The 19,675-nt window shown below is 43.5% G+C and overlaps 1 protein-coding gene across 2 annotated transcripts in view; it reads left to right on the top strand.

Moving 5' to 3' along the window:
- Nucleotides 1-9,609: 9,609 nt before the first annotated feature.
- The window catches only part of mrc1a (mannose receptor, C type 1a), a gene marked incomplete at its 5' end in the record, with an annotated part of 39,017 nt that continues 28,951 nt past the window's right edge, over nt 9,610-19,675 (top strand). The window contains 5 exons of one of the 2 annotated variants that reach the window (XM_083778543.1): nt 9,610-9,881; nt 10,454-10,526; nt 12,295-12,418; nt 14,346-14,881; nt 18,755-19,154. In XM_083778543.1, the coding sequence (XP_083634669.1) occupies nt 9,610-9,881; nt 10,454-10,526; nt 12,295-12,418; nt 14,346-14,881; nt 18,755-19,154 (1,405 nt within the window). Of the gene's footprint in view, nt 9,882-10,453; nt 10,527-12,294; nt 12,419-14,345; nt 14,882-18,146; nt 18,256-18,752; nt 19,155-19,675 lie in introns of those variants that run through there. The other variant, XM_083778542.1, reaches the window with a different exon arrangement.

Here is a 19,675-nt window from a genome sequence, read left to right as displayed (position 1 = left end):
ATTTACAACAATATCTAGATCTACAAGATCATGTAGAGGGGCTATTTTTACACCAACATGGTGTATGTAAGATATTTACAATCATTCAATAGAAATAGACAACTTGTTTTAAGAATGCAGGAATAGACTGAATACTTTATTAGCAGTATGCAAATGTACAGAGGTACAATTTTACAATGATTGTTAAAAGGATAGTTCCCAAAAATCCCCAGAGCCTAATTGTTTCCATTGTGGTCCTGCGTGTGACCCACAAATGGGACCCGAGTCCCAGTGTTTGGGAACCAGACCAGTGGCTTAGACTATTCTAGAACCTGGTCCTAGAAAGACCAGTTACTGATTGCAGACAGGTGCTCTTTTATGGCGGTTTTGAAGGAAGGAGGACGTTTGTGAGAGCATTCCACATTCCACAAGAGCATTCCACTTTTTAGTGGCATAGCAGTAGAACAAATTTGGTCCCATGTTTTTGCCGAATCTGGGTTGAGTGAGATCAGTGGAGCTCCCTCTGGTGTGTGTGTGTGTGTGTGTGTGTGTGTGTGTGTGTGTGTGTGTGTGTGTGTGTGTGTGTGTGTGTGTGTGTGTGTGTGTGTGTGTGTGTGTGTGTGTGTGTGTGTGTGTGTGTGTGTGTGTGTGTGTGTGTGTGTGTGTGTGTGTGTGTGTGTGTGTGTGTGTGTGTGTGTGTGTGTGTGTGTGTGTCTTCGTACCAAAGTGCTTCACAGGTCAGAGAAAAACAATACAATACAGTGCAATGCAATACACCAGTGTAAAATAAAGCACTGTCTGATATAGCATAACGTAAGGCTTCTGAGTGGCTGTGATCCGGTGTAATTAACTGATCTTATTTCAGTGCATTATTTTAGAGCATTGATGCTTGCTGTTTTGATCCCATGTTATGCTATTTGAATTTTCACCTCATTTTATAAGTAGAAAATGTGTGTGTGCCAGTGATGGAAGAAGTAGCCTACTCACTTGTTTTACTTAAGTAAAGGTATCAATACTGCAATGTAGATTCACACCTTGCCTTAGGGATGACAAGGAGCATTTGATTGGCTGACCTCAGTGATCTAGATGGAACATAGGGATTTAGGAGATCGGAAACATAAACTGGCACTGATCCATTTCAAGATGTAAAAACAAACAATAAAATCTTCAAATAGATTCTAAAACGAACTGGGAGCCAGTGCGTGCAGCTAAAACGGGAGTGATATGTTCATATTTCCGGGTTCCTGTTAAAAGTCGTGCGGCAGCATTCTGAACAAGTTGAAGGCGGGAGAGGGAGGTTTGGGTGATTCCGTAGAGGGCATTACAATAATCAAGGCAAGTTGTAATAAAAGCGTGTATCACTCGCTCTAGGTCCTTAAAAGATAAAACTGATTTGATTTGTGATAAAAGCCTCAAATGATAAAAACTAGATCTAACCACAGCATTTATTTGTGTATCAAGTTTAAAAGCATTATCCATTTTAACTCCTAAATTGGAGACCATGGGAACCACAAAGGGTTGAAGTGGGCCCAGGTCTAAGGGAGGAGCGTTAATGACACTTGGTCCGAACATTATTACTTCAGTTTTACTTACATCCAGGCTTTAATATCTTTTAAACATTCAAAGAGAGGGGATAGGGGGCTGTTGCTATTTCTATTTAGGGTCACGTATATTTGGGACTCTTGGGAGTCATCTGCGTATAGAGTCTAAAAAAAACATGGCATCTCCTACCGTCTATACTATAGACGGTAGGAGATGCCATGTTTTTTTTAGATGAGTCCTAGGGGGAGAAGATATAGTGAAAACAGGATGGGGCCAATAATTGAACCTTGGGGGACTCCAGACAGATATATGATGACCAAATTTAACTGAGAAGGATCTATTGCATAGGTATGATTTGAACCAGTCGAGGGCGGTATCCCTAGACTTGGTCCCTATATATATATATATATTATATATATATATATATAGGGACCAAGTCTAGGGATATATATATATATATATATATATATATATATATATCGGTATCGGCTAACACAGAAATTGAGGTATCGGGATCGGAAGTGAAAAGTGACATCCATAGATGTGATGCGACACATTGTGAGCTTGTAGATGTGCTATTTTCAAATGGCCGAAATATACAATATAGGCCTGAAGTTGTTAGTGTGTTTGACTGTCAGTCAGTCTGTCAGTCAGTTCATCCGTCATGCCTCCATATATGGTTGTCAGTCCGTCACGCCACCATATATGGCCGTCAGTCCATCATGCCTCGTGACACGCTCCATATATGGCCGTCTCCATTATATGAAGATCAAAACACTGACCTCATCAAACCCTGGATAGCCATACATGGAGAAGAGTGGATCATCACCTAGATGTGCATAATATGGAACCGGCCAGCAACTCTACATCTGACCTCAAACCCTTAGATCTCTTAGAGCTGACCAGTATCGACATTCCATATGTTGATCCTTCCCCACCCGTCCTTCCTCTTCAATGTCGCCCCAAAGATAGGTGCGCAGCCGTGCCCGGCAGCCGGCTAAAACAGGCCCGGAAATTAAGGCCCGGCCCTACCTTTTTGCCGCCCTACCCGTCCTGAAAACGCTAAAGGCACTTTTTCTAGTTTCCTCTGAGATGTAGTGGTAGTAAGTACATCTTACTTAGTAAAAGTATTGCAAATTATAAATGCAGAAGAAGATGTTTAAATGTTAAAGCTATTTTGGCCTGTTGACAGCATGTTTGTCCAGCTGTCACAGGGCGTTGCAAGTGCAACAGTTTGGTGCCACTATTCGGTGCTCACTCAAGTTTTCAAGTGACATACAGACTGCCTGTTGTCTGTTCAGTACTATTTAGCCAGAGCTCTACCCTCAGCAATATAAGCAGTGCCTGAGAAAATGCCTCATTGCAGAATCTAAAAATAGCTCCTCTCATGGTGCCCAGTAGAAATGTGTGTAAACTAAATACAGCACCAAATATAGTGCACATCACCTAATCCTGATCCAGTTACCTGATCAAGTGTTTGTGTGTGTGCATCGGTGCTCATGCACATGTGCGTGCACGTGAGGTCAGAGGGTCAGATACAGCACAATGGTCAAGGTGTGAGCTAGGGGCTAAGCCTCAGAGTGAGCTGGATAGTCCAAAAAGGAATGTTCTGAATGTAATTCTCTCTCCTGAAGGCTCATACATAGTCTGGATTTTCGGTGGTGGGGTGACCACCCAACTATGACGTCACAAGCCGCAGTGAAGAGCAAACCACCGCCACCGCTCCAGCACACATATTGGACAAAATGACACTATTCATTCAAAAAAAGTTGAATAGTACTGCGTTAACCATAGCTTTTTGGGCATGTCATTATAGGTAGGCTATAAATTTTTGTCTTTGCCTTTTTTCTTATTTTTTAAGGGTTATGGGGTTTCACATTTACAACAATATCTAGATCTACAAGATCATGTAGAGGGGCTATTTTTACACCAACATGGTGTATGTAAGATATTTACAATCATTCAATAGAAATAGACAACTTGTTTTAAGAATGCAGGAATAGACTGAATACTTTATTAGCAGTATGCAAATGTACAGAGGTACAATTTTACAATGATTGTTAAAAGGATAGTTCCCAAAAATCCCCAGAGCCTAATTGTTTCCATTGTGGTCCTGCGTGTGACCCACAAATGGGACCCGAGTCCCAGTGTTTGGGAACCAGACCAGTGGCTTAGACTATTCTAGAACCTGGTCCTAGAAAGACCAGTTACTGATTGCAGACAGGTGCTCTTTTATGGCGGTTTTGAAGGAAGGAGGACGTTTGTGAGAGCATTCCACATTCCACAAGAGCATTCCACTTTTTAGTGGCATAGCAGTAGAACAAATTTGGTCCCATGTTTTTGCCGAATCTGGGTTGAGTGAGATCAGTGGAGCTCCCTCTGGTGTGTGTGTGTGTGTGTGTGTGTGTGTGTGTGTGTGTGTGTGTGTGTGTGTGTGTGTGTGTGTGTGTGTGTGTGTGTGTGTGTGTGTGTGTGTGTGTGTGTGTGTGTGTGTGTGTGTGTGTGTGTGTGTGTGTGTGTGTGTGTGTGTGTGTGTGTGTGTGTGTGTGTGTGTGTGTGTGTGTGTGTCTTCGTACCAAAGTGCTTCACAGGTCAGAGAAAAACAATACAATACAGTGCAATGCAATACACCAGTGTAAAATAAAGCACTGTCTGATATAGCATAACGTAAGGCTTCTGAGTGGCTGTGATCCGGTGTAATTAACTGATCTTATTTCAGTGCATTATTTTAGAGCATTGATGCTTGCTGTTTTGATCCCATGTTATGCTATTTGAATTTTCACCTCATTTTATAAGTAGAAAATGTGTGTGTGCCAGTGATGGAAGAAGTAGCCTACTCACTTGTTTTACTTAAGTAAAGGTATCAATACTGCAATGTAGATTCACACCTTGCCTTAGGGATGACAAGGAGCATTTGATTGGCTGACCTCAGTGATCTAGATGGAACATAGGGATTTAGGAGATCGGAAACATAAACTGGCACTGATCCATTTCAAGATGTAAAAACAAACAATAAAATCTTCAAATAGATTCTAAAACGAACTGGGAGCCAGTGCGTGCAGCTAAAACGGGAGTGATATGTTCATATTTCCGGGTTCCTGTTAAAAGTCGTGCGGCAGCATTCTGAACAAGTTGAAGGCGGGAGAGGGAGGTTTGGGTGATTCCGTAGAGGGCATTACAATAATCAAGGCAAGTTGTAATAAAAGCGTGTATCACTCGCTCTAGGTCCTTAAAAGATAAAACTGATTTGATTTGTGATAAAAGCCTCAAATGATAAAAACTAGATCTAACCACAGCATTTATTTGTGTATCAAGTTTAAAAGCATTATCCATTTTAACTCCTAAATTGGAGACCATGGGAACCACAAAGGGTTGAAGTGGGCCCAGGTCTAAGGGAGGAGCGTTAATGACACTTGGTCCGAACATTATTACTTCAGTTTTACTTACATCCAGGCTTTAATATCTTTTAAACATTCAAAGAGAGGGGATAGGGGGCTGTTGCTATTTCTATTTAGGGTCACGTATATTTGGGACTCTTGGGAGTCATCTGCGTATAGAGTCTAAAAAAAACATGGCATCTCCTACCGTCTATACTATAGACGGTAGGAGATGCCATGTTTTTTTTAGATGAGTCCTAGGGGGAGAAGATATAGTGAAAACAGGATGGGGCCAATAATTGAACCTTGGGGGACTCCAGACAGATATATGATGACCAAATTTAACTGAGAAGGATCTATTGCATAGGTATGATTTGAACCAGTCGAGGGCGGTATCCCTAGACTTGGTCCCTATATATATATATATATTATATATATATATATATAGGGACCAAGTCTAGGGATATATATATATATATATATATATATATATATATATCGGTATCGGCTAACACAGAAATTGAGGTATCGGGATCGGAAGTGAAAAGTGACATCCATAGATGTGATGCGACACATTGTGAGCTTGTAGATGTGCTATTTTCAAATGGCCGAAATATACAATATAGGCCTGAAGTTGTTAGTGTGTTTGACTGTCAGTCAGTCTGTCAGTCAGTTCATCCGTCATGCCTCCATATATGGTTGTCAGTCCGTCACGCCACCATATATGGCCGTCAGTCCATCATGCCTCGTGACACGCTCCATATATGGCCGTCTCCATTATATGAAGATCAAAACACTGACCTCATCAAACCCTGGATAGCCATACATGGAGAAGAGTGGATCATCACCTAGATGTGCATAATATGGAACCGGCCAGCAACTCTACATCTGACCTCAAACCCTTAGATCTCTTAGAGCTGACCAGTATCGACATTCCATATGTTGATCCTTCCCCACCCGTCCTTCCTCTTCAATGTCGCCCCAAAGATAGGTGCGCAGCCGTGCCCGGCAGCCGGCTAAAACAGGCCCGGAAATTAAGGCCCGGCCCTACCTTTTTGCCGCCCTACCCGTCCTGAAAACGCTAAAGGCACTTTTTCTAGTTTCCTCTGAGATGTAGTGGTAGTAAGTACATCTTACTTAGTAAAAGTATTGCAAATTATAAATGCAGAAGAAGATGTTTAAATGTTAAAGCTATTTTGGCCTGTTGACAGCATGTTTGTCCAGCTGTCACAGGGCGTTGCAAGTGCAACAGTTTGGTGCCACTATTCGGTGCTCACTCAAGTTTTCAAGTGACATACAGACTGCCTGTTGTCTGTTCAGTACTATTTAGCCAGAGCTCTACCCTCAGCAATATAAGCAGTGCCTGAGAAAATGCCTCATTGCAGAATCTAAAAATAGCTCCTCTCATGGTGCCCAGTAGAAATGTGTGTAAACTAAATACAGCACCAAATATAGTGCACATCACCTAATCCTGATCCAGTTACCTGATCAAGTGTTTGTGTGTGTGCATCGGTGCTCATGCACATGTGCGTGCACGTGAGGTCAGAGGGTCAGATACAGCACAATGGTCAAGGTGTGAGCTAGGGGCTAAGCCTCAGAGTGAGCTGGATAGTCCAAAAAGGAATGTTCTGAATGTAATTCTCTCTCCTGAAGGCTCATACATAGTCTGGATTTTCGGTGGTGGGGTGACCACCCAACTATGACGTCACAAGCCGCAGTGAAGAGCAAACCACCGCCACCGCTCCAGCCCTTTTACTCACCACAGCTCAAAGTTATTTCAGCTCCGGTGGTCAGCTCACCACTGGAGCGGTGGTCACCTCACCACCGAAAATCCAGACTATGAATAGGCCTTAATTGGATGGAATTGGTATCCCAACCCGGAAATTGTATTTCATGTTTACTAAAGCGATGGGGAGAGCCCTGCATGATATTGAACAATTAAAGAACTCTAACTGTGGGAATATATATTTACTTTAATGCTTTAGAGTAGACCATGTTTGTTGTTATAACTATACAAATCCCGGAAACCCCTTTTTGTAACATTATCTGTTGCCATATATATAGTAACATATTTATACTTTAAAAAAATATATTAAAATCTGAAGTTTTTAAGAAAAATTAGGTCAGGATTTAGAAGGTGTTTTTAGGATCGGCCTCAGGTCTAAATGGGTGAATATGAAGCCCATCTCAAACTGTCCTCTTTACTGCATAGTGCATACTGTACTGTACCATGACCAGAATGTCTTTAGAGCCACATGGTATCTGTCACGACTACAAGGATTACAATGATTAATTTAAATGTGTTTGTAACAGTTTTATTATTTCTTACAATTATTCCTTACACCCTGTAAATAATTTCAAGCATGTTGTATTCAGCAGCTAGCCCATCGTCACCTTGCTAAAATAAAGTGCTAGGTCACTTTCAATTCAAAGATTCAAGTGAAGAAGAATGCTGGTGAAGAAATACAGGTCCAAATACAAAACGTGCAAACTTTTGATCAAAACCATGTGATAGTGTCATACATGACATACTGTAGATATAACATTGGTGAGACTCAGTCTACCCATACATTTATGTATAGTTTTTTTTACAGAACAGAGAGTACACTACAGTACATGTACTGTATTGGCACTTGGAGTGTGACTTTGGCCAATTTGTGTTTAGACTTACTCCAGACTCCAGGCCAATTTATTTTGCCTATTAAGTCACATTGTTTTACGAGTATAATGGACATTTGTTAAATGCATGGACTTCTTTCTAACAAATATAATCTATTATATTTCTATGGCTCTCACATTATTGTGCATATTGTTGCATATTGTGTTTTGGATATTGCATGTATTGCATATTGCATTGCTTGGCCCACGCATTGCTGCTGCATGCAGCTATATTTTTAATTGTTATAACAGACAGTTGTACTTTTATGAGAAGGCTGACATTTACAGCAAAACAGTCAGGAATCAAGATTTGAACTTTGACCAAATAAATGATCCTCCTCAGCATAACACAGCAATCTGGGAATAAGTGAGAATAATAATGGAGTGCCGTGATCTTTTTTAGAAATCAACACTGCATCAGCCAGGTAACCCTATTATTATATATTTTTTCAAAAAAGTGTACAGTATTTGTTAAAATGTTGTTTTTATGTGGACACGCCCAACAGTTCATATGCCTGGTTTGCCTGATGGGTGTTGATCCACCTGAACTGAAGCCGCAACCCACATCTGTTGTTGTAGCCTATGATAAAGGGAGAGGGGTTACGCCAGGGCTCCACTGCCCGCGTTGCGTCCGACTCCGTCACCATAAAATTGAACCGGTTCGTTTTTTGACGCACGCACGCGTGACGCAACGCGCCCAAACGCGCCCAGTGGAGCCATGGCGTTAGGGGAGGGGATGATATTGTGATGTCACCGTTATTTTTCATTGGCACATTTGACTGTCAAGTTTTCAGCCTCCAGGAAGAAGCCCTAAATTCAAAGGGAAGATCATTCCATCCATCTTCAACCGCTTATCCGTATAGTTGGGTCTAGTTTCGGCCACTTGTATTCGCGACCTTATTATTTCGGTCATGAGTCTCATGACCCACACTTCATGGCATGCCCATAGGTGAAAGTAGGAACGAAGATTGCTCGGTATAGAAAGAGAGCTTTGCCTTCTGGCTCAACTCTCTTTTCGTCACAACTGTGCGATCATCATGTATATTTTTTTAGCCCCATATGTGCCCTCTCCCTCGGAGCTACAGAATGAGCGTAGTGCTGAGGGAACATACTGGGGCTATAAATGTAAACAACCACACCAAGGGGTCTGCTGTCACCTCATAAACGCATGTAAGTAAAACACTTTGACTACTCAAATGTAAATATACCCGGCCAGCTAGCTCTAACTCTGTCAGTCAGTCAGTCAGCCAACCAGTCAGTCAGTAACATAACATGTATTGGGTTGGCCCGGCTCAGCCGGCTGGTCCAGCCACAAATCACATTCACATGCCACCACTAGATGGGGATGTCTAAACATTATCTGTGTAAGGTGGCTTCTTTAGGCCTTTGCTCTGGCCTGTCTTAAGACATTATTTAATTAATTAGGCAAGGTTAAAGCCATTTTAGATTCCTCATGTCAAAAAATGCACATACTACAGTATACAGCTACTTACCCTGACTTTGAGAAGGAGTATACCATGTAGCCCACTGTATCGTAGCCTGCATTTCTGATTCACATACTGTAATACGCTGTTCATTATGGATTATGGACAATTCCCCCTCCCTGAAAAATCACAATAGGCCTACAATTAACATACCGTAGGAGTAGGCTATATGCTGACATGTTTTGCCTGATGTGACCAAAGCTGAAGCTACTATTCTACTATATGATATACTGCAGTGTACAGCCTACCCTACACAACTGTATACAGTAGCCTACTTCCTTTATGGTGGCATAGAAACAAAGTTTGTTTGTATAACCTGTGCATATATATAAAAGAGTTAAAAGGGGGCAGCCAGTCACATCGGCATCACACCCAAGGTACACAATGCCTAGTGCAGTGTAAGCAATCGGGGTGAGCAGCGAGCCAGGGCGGTGGTGTGTGGAAAATGCTAGTGGAGGCAGACAATGCACTGGGCCGAGGCCTGACCAGCCCTCTGGTCTGCCTCGCGGCCACAACTTTTTTTTCCTTTCTTTTTTTTTTTTGTTCGCACCGGGGCTGCCAACATCAGCATGGGCTCGGGGAAGACCCTGAAGTTCGCCCTGTGCGAGGTGCTGCAGTTCGCCGGCCTGTGCGTGCCGCTCTTCATCGTCATGCAGCGGTTCGCCATCATCGTGGCCAAGGTCAAGGCCTCGGCGCAGCCGCCCACCGACGGCAGCACGGCCTACTGGCTGATCGTGGCCTCGTCCGTGGCCTACGTCACCTCGGCCGCACTGCTCATCTGGGTGCCCATCAAGTACATGGTCTTCATGAAGAAGAAGTTCCTCGTCGGGAGGAAGAAGTGGTGAGTCTCTTTACTGTGTGTGTGTGTGTGTGTGTGTGTGTGTGTGTGTGTGTGTGTGTGTGTGTGTGTGTGTGTGTGTGTGTGTGTGTGTGTGTGTGTGTGTGTGTGTGTGTGTGTGAGGGTGTGAGGGTGTGTGTGTGTGTGTGTGTGTGTGTGTGTGTGTCCGCGTCCGCAGAACAGCAAAGAGGCAACAGAGAAAGGAGAGATGTACCACCAAAAAATCTTCACACACAACCACTACCAAAGTTAGCCACTTACATAATGCCCCCACTGCAATAGAGACTGCAGTGGATCAAGGATCGGCCTCTACAGCCACCCCGAAGACACACGGATGACCAGAACCACCGACAGGAAGACTATCATACTCGTCTCGAGTGATCGCCGATGATGGCTTGTGCGCGCGTGTGTGTGTTTGTGTGTGAGCTTGGATCTGACCAGGCCTGTGGGTTTGACCACACAGGCCTGAAATCTGGTCGAATCATCTTGCCCGCAGAGTCACGGACAAACCTGACTCAGCATTGATCAAACATGTTCCCTTATTAACAACCTTGACCTCTCTCTGTTGCTGTCAGGAGGCCTGTGGCTCTGGTGTATGTGATTCTCTCCACACTGCCCTGCTTTGCCTTCCTCATCGCCAGCTCAGAGGTAAAACATTGTTTGTCCACCTAGCCGCTGCGCTGTGTCTGTTTTGGTGTTTCTGTTTGTCTGACCTTTGGCCCTCATTGTGATCTTTGACCATAGGCTGCTCGCTGTGGCCCGTTAGTAACACCCTGGTTGTAATGTTGTATGAAGTTAGAGGGTGTTCCAGGTCGTTGCATCAAGCCGTGGTTCTCAAATCGTTTCATTTTATTTCAAGGATCAGAAAAAATGTAATTAATGGCCTTTCAGTATAGTCTTCATCAGGCAAATAAAATAATTGTATTTGCCGGATGAAGAAATTGATTCAAAATTGTTTTGAAGCTTTAAATCTGGACTGTAACTTTCCTCTTTTACCTCGTATTTGAACCTGGTTTCCTGCTCATGTGCTGACATTTCTTTTTACCATTGAGCTACTACAGCCTGCCTGCTTGCTCAGGGGATAAATTAAATCTTGACCATCAGTTCAAAATTCGTGTCAGATCCGAGACATGACCTTTGAAACGATCTAAATGTTGTATAACTTTTATTGTATTTATAATTGTAGTCTACCTGGTAGACTACAATTATACAGACTGTATGGTAGACTCTACCATACAGACAAAAATAAGTTACCGTACATAGTGCCGCTTTAAACTCGTGTGCGGATGTTTTAAGTGACCCTTTTTGGGTCTGGCCTAAATACAGGTACAAGACGTGCAGGTACATCTTGATCCCTCAAGGATCCCCATAACTCTGCGAGTGTACAAACAGAACCAAATGCACCCTGTTCTGTTTCTACACTCTCAGAATTACAAACCTGCAAGGGTCCATTTGTAACCCCATGAAGGACCCCTGAGGGCTGATATCAAGAAGACCATTAGAGTGGAACTTTCTGTATAACCTTTGGCACCGAGACAGCAGCGAAAGTGTGCCTTGTTCAGTAGCCTACTGTCTGTACATGTTTGGACGAAGCCTCGCTAAGTCAAATAAAGGTGATGATTTACGAGCAGCCCCAATGGTTCTCGTGGGAGAAATCTCCATCCTTATGGATAAGAAGCTACTGATAAGCAGCTGGGTTACTCTTCCTGTCCAAACTGCCCGCAGTCAAATCATCCATCCGTGAAGCACACACACACTTCCTTCGCTGGCTTAAACCCAGATCCTATTGGCTGTCCACGTCCACTTTCTAAGGACTCCGCTGCTTCCCGCAGGTCCTCGTTTATCTGCCGTCTTTCACATAAGGGCCATAAATTCACACTCAAATGACCTCCTACACTCCTTTGTTCTGCGTCCTGTTGCTATAGAAGTCCTGACTTAAGCGAATACCACTGTTGTAAAATGATTGGCCCATTAACCCAGTATTTTTATGTCACCTGCATGAATAGGCAATTACTAACTTTAGCTTTCTGATATATATATTTTTTAGGACTTTGTGTTTCTGGCTTGTTGCTTCTGTGTTTTAACCCATTAAAACCAGAGGCCAATTCTACCAACATTAGTTCTCAAACGTTTTTTTTGTGTCAAGGACCCCTAAATGATATGCATTTGATCGCGGACCCCCATGTGAAAATGTGTTGTGCCAGGGACTCCCAGAAGAGAAGATTTGTTAAAAGATTCTGAGAACCACTGTTCTAAACCAATGTTCTAAATTGAATATATACAGTATAGCTAAAATCTAAAATGACACGGCCGGTTTTAATGGGTTAACGAACTATGAATCAACCAGTGAATAATATGCATTTATAATTAAAAAAACCCCAAACACAACGATTTTATGCTTGCTTGTCCATCACAGGTTCAGATAAATAACAATCTAAAACACGACACGTTCATGGAGCTGCCAGTCTCGCTAGTGCTCTTCTCCCTCATCTGTATCGACATCGTGGAGCGGATTCGCCACTGCAGACTCACTGGACAGGGTGAGTGCAGAGCTCTTTAGAACTAGAGTTATTGTTGCACGACTGTTTCATGCTCTTCCCGTACTATACAGTAGTTGCATTGTTATTTTACCTGTAGATGCACAATTATTAATGGAAATTGTATTAATTATTATCAGTGGTTGTCAAACCTTTTAAATTCAAGGACCCCCATAACTCTAGGAGTGTACAAGTCAACTGATGAACCAAACGAATCAAATGGACCCATAAGGGTCCATTTGGTTCCATTTTGTGTACACTCTCAGAGTTATAGACCTGAAAGGGTCCACTTGGAATCCACTCAAGGAACCCTGAGGGTCTTTGCATGGACCCCACTTTAAGAACCACAAGTTGTGAGTATTGGGAAGGAAAAATGCAGGTATATCTCTTAGAACCAACAAATCACTGTAACTGTACGGTCCTTGGCCTTTCTTCTACTGAACATTTATAGTCATATAATACAATGTACTGTAATACAATACATGCAACACAGCAAGTTATATTTCTGTAGTTGTCTGTATCTCTGTGTTTATTGGGTCTGAAGATTATTAAAGGTGGGGAGGGGGGGGGGGGGGTGTATATATGTATATGTGTACATATTCTTCTCAGTAATTTGGATGCACATTCTATTCTTCCAACAAGCCAACGTGCTGTGAAACCCCTTTGAAAAAGAGCTTGAAAAAGTGAGGAAATGAGCAGGAAATGTTTAGGCCATGCTAATGCTTGCTTCTCGTAACACAATGCTGAGTTGACAGAAAGAGAAGAGTGTTCTCCTCAGGGATTCCATTGTCAGTTTCTCGTATAATATCTGGTTAAAATCCAACCGTTGGTGTGAAACTTCTAGACAGCTGTTTTATATTTAAGTGGTAAGGTTGTGAAGGTTAAGAGCAGGATAACTGAAAAATGTATTAGTCATAAAATAATGGTAGCCATTAGACCTACAACATATTTCTTAAATAACTTTACAGCTTCACAGCAGCTTAGTGTACAACTATAACTGGCTAGGATATTGACCCAGTAAGGGTAAGAGATGGGCTTGTAAATATAGACCCTGATTATCGTGGATTTTGATCATTAACACAAAACACAATAACCAGTATTGTAGAAAATCATACCAGGCCTGTGCAGGCTTATTGGTCCAGGCACCTTGGCTGGTAATCCAGCACGACAGTGTGTCGCAGGTTTGAGTCCCGATCCCGAACTGAAACCTTTCTGTGTGTGTTCCCCCCCATCTCTTTGCCCGTTTCCATACCTACTGTGTATTGTAAAAAAGCCCCCCAAAAATATCATGACACAACAATTTCGTTAACGACTAAATACGGAAAGAAAAAACATTGGGCAGAGTTAATGGGGGTGCAGGGGGGGGGGGGGGGCACCGCACCCCTAGCAAAAAATAATAATAAATAACATTCTTTTGGTGACCGCCCCGGGGGGTATTGACCCACGGGTTGAGAACCCCTGCTTTAAGAGACCGGCATCACTATGGTTACAAATCTGCTGTAAAGCAGGTCGTCTTTGGGTGAGTTGTTGTGACTCTTATGTACATGCTGCTGTGTTGTTATCCTGCCGAAGCTTTTCAGTAAACTTTACTATTTTGATTATAATCATTGTGTGGACATTCGAGACATATTACAAAGATGCTCCCGCCAGCCCGCCCCTCTGCAATGAACTAGCCTACTTATTGCCGCAGTTTTCTAAAGTGCACTATAAGGAAACACTGACAGCAATCAGGTAAATAAACAAACTTGCAGGATCCTGTCCTGTGTGTGTGTGTGTGTGTGTGTGTGTGTGTGTGTGTGCTGCTGTACTACCTAAATAACTCCCGCATGCGTGCGGGATTCCTTCCCAATGTTTCGCACCCCCTGGGGTCAAGTTCAAGCTACGCCCATGTAGTAACTAATGAAGTAATATTGTTTTGTCATCGTTTCAGCTAATGAACTGGAGAGGGACGCTGACATCCCCACCACGGTCCTGACACACATAGCCCAGGTGACAGGGCCGGTGACACCCGTAGGGCCAGCTGCTGCGCCGGGGCCAGCAGCAGCTGCGCCTGGGCCCGCCGCGCCCGCTGCGCCAGCCACGCCCGCCGCGCCCCCGTGCCTGAACGGCGCGGGGGCCCAACCGGTGACCAACGGAGCCATTCCTGGAATCCCCGGTGGCAGCGGCGGGAGGCTGTTCAGCATCTCCGGCCTGAGCTCGCACTCGGCCAACAGCACGACGGCAGCGTACCAGATGTCCCCGTATGCCTACACGGGGCCGCTGCGTTTCCTGTGCGCCAGCGACGCCCGGGCAGAGGTGTTCGTGGACAGCTTCCTGTTCTGGCTGGACACGGTGGAGATGGTCAGGGTGGCCGGGCATCCCTTGGTCTACTACTCGGGGTGGGTGTTCCCCATCTACATCTTCAGCTACCTGTCGTGCCTGCGGCTGGTGGTCATGCCCCGCAGCCCGCTGCTGTCCTCGTTGGGGGTGGTCCTGCAGGATCTGCCCTTCCTGTTTGTCCGCATTGGCCTCATCGCCTTCTTCGGTTTCGTCACACCCCTGCTCTACCTGATGAAGAACCTCCTGGTATGCCTGGCCTTCGTCTATTTCAACTTCATGACCAAGCTGAGGGTCTTCAATACTGAGCGCATGTACTTCTGAGACCAAAAACATCCGACACAGTGTTTGCAAACGTTAACGCCTGATTCATGCTGAGTTGTGCGTCGGTGTTGTTGCGCATCAGAAATAGCTTATCTACGAGCTCATGGTGTTGTGTGCCAAGCGTTGTTGTGCCTATAGTATTCGGCTCCTTTAGGTTTTTAACGATTCCTCAACGATTCCATCTTAACGGTCCTATTCCTTAATGGTTCCCTTTACTATAAGGGGTTCTAAATGGACCCTGGCTTAGAAGTCTGTAAGTCTGAGAGTGCACAAATGGAACCAAATGGACCTCATTTGTATATATTCTCAGAGTTATGGGGTTCCTTGAATTTAGAGAGAACCACTAATTGTAACGGTTTAGTAGACGTGAAGTCCACATGTATACTGACCGGTTCCGGTTTCAAATGTGATGGAACCGATTCCGGGTTCCTCAATGTTGGACCCTAGTTGTGCCACGTTGTGAACTTATAGTATTGCCATTTACAACGCTCAACGCGGCTCACAACAAAGTATAACTCAGGCATAACAAAACGCGGAGAACAATGGGTTGATATGGATGGTCAATGACATGCATGACCAGTTCTATAGGGGGAGTTGGGTTACTCCTTCGGTCAAGAAGGAGAAGATAAATAGATGGATAAACTGATATGATGATAGCATAGTTTTCTTTTCTATGCATTTCGGGGATTTACAGGGATTTGACCCCCACATTTATTTTCGCCCACACCGCTATGCGGGGGCAGGCTAGGACCTGGCAGGCTAGAACCGGCCCTGATGAGATGCTATAGGAATGCGATGATTAGAAAGGGAAGGGATTCCTGTACTGGATGTAGCAAAGCAGGAATATTTTATTATAACTCTTATAATCTATTCATATGACAAGCTCCCGCACGGTGTCTCCAACGGAGAAAAAATTGGTTTTAGTAGGAAACACAATGTTTCGGTCCAGAGACCATCATCAAGTCATCTTGAGATAACCCGATGAAGATCTACTATGGCCTGACATGCTGTGTGCATTTAAAGATGATGTGTGTGCAGGAGCCTTTCCTTGCATAGGTTGGCCCTTGGTCTTGTCGTTTTGTAGGTGTCCAGATGTCTTGCTCATGTTTTTATCACGATATTTATTACACTATTTGACAATAAGATTATGACGAAGTGGGATAGTATGGTGGTGCTTTCATAGGCTAAAAGGGAGCTCTTATAGGCACTGTGATCCCACAAAAGTGTCAGGTGACTGTTGTGTGTGTTTTTAATCATTCCCTCCTTCAAAATTATTTTTCTACCCCCCCCCACCCCAACCCCCCAGATCCCCTCGCCTATGACCGGGATGGTTTACCAGGCTAGAACTAAACCACGTCACTTTGAGAGTGAGAATGTACCTGTAATGTCACAAGTTCATGGAAGAAAGTTACGTTTCTTTTTCTTTTTTTTTCTTCTTTTTTCTACTACAATAAGGTGCAGTGAATATGTAAATCAGTGTTAGGATTTATCTTTCTTTGCTAGGTTAAGAACACATTGGCAAAATGAGCACGAAGCGTGAGATTGTATCGATGGCATATATTTTGATAACATTAATAAATACATAAATAAATAAGTGAAATGTAAGTATAAAAAGTGTCATTATTCAATTAGTACACAAGATAATTGTATAGCCTGGCATGGGCAGACTAATATATATTAGTCTGGAATCTCTGTGTGGAACTTGCATTTCCAACAGGCAGATTAAAAAAAATGCCCCTGGTGATAAACCTGTGCCATATTTGCATAATGGTCCCTGATTGGTGACCCACAACTTTGGGGGCAGCGAGGACAAACAACTTAAAGGAGAATTCCATGCTAGATGGCTTTCTTACCTTTATTTGAAGTTGTTACGTCTCCACCAAAGAGGTCCAGGTGTTATTTTGTGCAAAAGTGCATTATTGGCTATTTCCCCTAATACAGTATATAAGCCCTCAATGGGGGTTGGGTTTTTGTGCAAATTCGCTTATTTCCATCGAAATAAGTAGCAAAGTGTGCCGCTTGGGATACTATTTACATTATGAAGAGAGGATACAGTATATACAAAAATAATATTTTTGAGTGATGTAAATAAGCAAATTAGCACAACACCCCAATGCCCAATTCAATTCAATTCAATTCATTGAGGGCTTATGGTAGGGGAAATAGCCAATACTGGCTGCGCTTTTGCACAAAATAACACCTGGACCTCTTTGGTGGGGACGTAACAGCTAAAAATAAAGGTAAGAAACAAATCAATAAACAAGCAAACTAGCAAACAAACAAACAAAAAAACAGAAGGGGAATAGTGTACATGTTCATTAAATCTCCAACTGGAGTATCGTAGACCAGTGGACATGGATATAACTTCTGAACTGTGCGATATGGACGGGCTTATGCCGTTCAGTGTGGTCTGTGTGGTCAGACAAACACAAACGTCCTCCAGTAGGAAGCAGGATTTCCTCCTGTCCTCTCTTTCTAGAGAGCTGTATAACATCACTGCAAAATAACTAGAAAAGTGGTCTGTGGTCTCCAGGTCAGGTTGATTATTGTGGGCTGGTATGAGTGCTAATAGTGCTCTGTATCGACGGACACTAAACTAATGTTCCACTAATGCTGTTACAGTGTGAGATGTATACTGCATTCCTGACCTGGGATCTTAGTAAATGAATTAAAACGGCCAAAAGATATCTTCAAACTCAGATCATTCTTTGCTTTTCCCGGCATGCATGGACTTACGTTTACACAGTGAAACTTTTAAACACTTTTTATGAATAATAAAACATACAAAATATTGTATGCCTTTGAAGCTGTGATTGGAGCTATTGTTTGTCTCCCATGCATACAGTATGCATGAGGCTGCAGAGTTTCTCTCTTCCCAGAACTCACCTCTTTCTCCCTCTCTATTCCTGACATTCTGACATCAGTTGCATGGAAACTACTGTCACTCGACAAAACCTTTGCCCACCCATGTGACAGGATACATATTAGTAGTAGGGTTAAGGGAGGGAATGTCTCTCACTGTTGCTCTGTGACAGGCATCCTAGCGCACTAGCAAGAGCTCCCCTCTCTCTCCCCGGAGTGGACAACTACATCTTCACATTCAAACCACCTAAATTATGCACCGAGCATAATGGCACTCCACCTGTCCTTTGCTTTGCTCCTCTGCCTGCTGAGAGCCCTCTGCACTACTGCTGAAATAGGTATGTATGTACCTCTATCTCTGGCAGGGTTTCATTCATTTGATTCGTTGGCACGAAAGGAAGTTACACCTTTAAGTTGTAATTGGCCTACAGTATACTGACCAGGAATTAATCAGGGATGCAATGAGGGAAAGTCATGTTCAAACTGCAGTTTGAGTTGTGTCCTAGCTGTATTTGCTGTGTGTGCGATGCTGACTAAAGCAGTGGTTCTCAAAGGGGGATCCGAGGACCCCCGGGTGTCCTTGAGGCGGTTCCAGGGAGTCCCCAGCTAAATGTTTCAATATACAGCGCCACGATCATTTTAACCCCTTTATCCAAATTTTATAGGTTGACCATTAAAAGCTTGTATCGTGTATTGTGTCAAAAATGTAAAAAAAAATTAAACACAAATCTTCTCTTCTGATTCTATTCTGCAAAGTCGATTTACGATCAACACTGGAAAGAGTTTCTACAGTAGTCTCTTTAGTCTTCACTACCACAGTTCTGTTCTGCTTCAGATACGGGCTCCTTCCTGATGTACAACGAGAACCAGAACAAGTGCATCAAGGTGGAGAGCGCCACCTCGGTGACGGTGGCGGTGTGCAACCCCCGCGCCGAGAACCAGAAGTTCCGTTGGGTGTCGGAGTCGCGCGTCCTCAGCCTGTCGCTGAAGCTGTGCCTGGGCGCCCAGGAGATCAAGGACTGGGTGAAGGTGCAGCTCATCCCGTGCGACGAGAAGAACGAGCTGCAGCACTGGCAGTGCAAGAATGAGACCCTCTTTGGCCTGAAGGACCGTGACCTGCACCTCAACTGGGGCAACAAGGGAGAGAGGAGCGTCATGATCTACCAGGGCTCGGGCGTCTGGAGCCGCTGGAGGATATTCGGCACCCGGGGTGACCTTTGCTCCAAAGGATTCCAAGGTAGGGATTAAAGCAGCACACGTCTGTCCAGCTTCACTTGATTGAAGTATTTATTAACAGTTTGCAGAATTACAGTATACATTTCAAGCACAACTCAATAATATTGATACAATTGATCAATAAAGGCAACAAATCTTAAATAAGGGGGGAGAAATGCATGTGAAATGCACTAGTGCACATTTCTCATCATGAAGAAACCATTTTTTATTTGATGGAATTCACACATTTTCAAAAGGCCTCACGTCACAAGTAATTGAGGTGCTGATTGATCAGAATCAGATTAGTATTGGAGGGACAGCCACATGTTCTTGAAGGATCCTAATCAGTAACCACTTAAACCCTATTATACATTGACCCCACAGGGATCTATGATAGGCCTTTTGTCACTCTACACAAAATGTCTTCACCGATATACAGCAGTATATCTGGTATTTTCAGTAATTTATTCGCCCCCAGAATGGGGACACTTAGTAGTAGTAGTAGTACATTGTATTTAAACAGCAGATATTATGTATACATAC

Source organism: Protomyctophum parallelum, assembly GCF_964188405.1.
Source record: "Protomyctophum parallelum genome assembly, chromosome: 12".
NCBI classification, from domain to species: Eukaryota; Metazoa; Chordata; class Actinopteri; order Myctophiformes; family Myctophidae; genus Protomyctophum; species Protomyctophum parallelum.
This window is presented reverse-complemented; position numbering and strand designations above follow the sequence as displayed.